The sequence below is a fragment of the Cardiocondyla obscurior genome, linkage group LG02 (genome assembly GCF_019399895.1).
Source record: "Cardiocondyla obscurior isolate alpha-2009 linkage group LG02, Cobs3.1, whole genome shotgun sequence".
NCBI classification, from domain to species: domain Eukaryota; kingdom Metazoa; phylum Arthropoda; class Insecta; order Hymenoptera; family Formicidae; genus Cardiocondyla; species Cardiocondyla obscurior.
This window is the reverse complement of record NC_091865.1, coordinates 5,005,174-5,006,051: the sequence shown is the minus strand read 5'-3', so window position 1 is coordinate 5,006,051 and position 878 is coordinate 5,005,174. Positions and strand designations below refer to the sequence as shown.

The 878-nt window shown below is 41.2% G+C and overlaps 1 protein-coding gene across 1 annotated transcript; it reads left to right on the top strand.

Annotated features, from left to right (window-relative positions):
- Positions 1 to 349: 349 nt before the first annotated feature.
- Positions 350 to 878, top strand: LOC139109858 (PHD finger protein rhinoceros-like). Its single transcript, XM_070669249.1, has 2 exons — positions 350 to 668; positions 760 to 878. Exons 1-2 carry the CDS (start codon positions 350 to 352, stop codon positions 876 to 878), a joined length of 438 nt encoding a protein of 145 aa, XP_070525350.1.

The following is an 878-nucleotide window of genomic DNA, read 5'->3' as shown; positions in this document are numbered from 1 at the left end:
CACAAACTATGTAAATATACGTTACGAAACTCACCGTAATTACTAAATTATTGAAAACTCGTACTAAAATCGCGATCGGCTTTTATCCTTCCCTCCAAATCCACATAACGCAATATGGCGCGCATTGGTAGTCAGATCATGGACGTAAACGACGACAACATATTCGATAAGTAAGTAAATTACAACTTATTAATTAATACACACACACACACACACACACACACACACACACACACACACACACACACACACACACACACACACACACACACACACACACACACACACACACACACACACACACACACACACACACACACACACACATATATTTTATTACTTCAGTATCATGGACATTGGAAATGAGCGTCAGCCGTCTCCTTGCGACAAAAAGACGGCTGCCCAACAGCAGCCCCCTCCTCGTCCCAAGGAGACGGCTGCCCAACAGCAACCGCCTCTTCATCTAAAGGACTTGACACCAAATTTAATTATACGAAGGGATAACACTAGGCACCACACGGTGCTCCAAGAGCTCGCACCGGCCGAACCTACAAGAGAGGAGCTAATAAAAAGAATCAAGGAATTAGAACAAGAGCCCGCACAAGCCGAACCTACGAAAGATGACCTAATTAAAAGGATCAAGGAATTAGAAGCATTGATGAAGAAACGTAAATAACAAAAATAAACATTATACTAATAATTAATATTTTATTTTATTTTTTAATAATATTTTAATAATATATTTTTTTTACTTTACAGCACCACGATGGATGAAAGGAAAAAAAAATAGGGGCCGGGGCCGTGGTCGCGGACGTGGCCGCGGACGTGGCCATGGTGCCGGTCAAACCACGCACAATCAGACATTATATTTTTATTAA

What these genes read in the sequence shown, in the direction of transcription:
- LOC139109858 (XM_070669249.1), top strand. Translation starts at nt 350, where the DNA reads ATGGACATTGGAAATGAGCGTCAGCCGTCTCCTTGCGACAAAAAGACG. An exon ending in AGAAGCATTGATGAAGAAAC is followed by an intron (nt 669 to 759) that starts GTAAATAACAAA and finishes TTTACTTTACAG; the next exon opens with CACCACGATGGATGAAAGGA.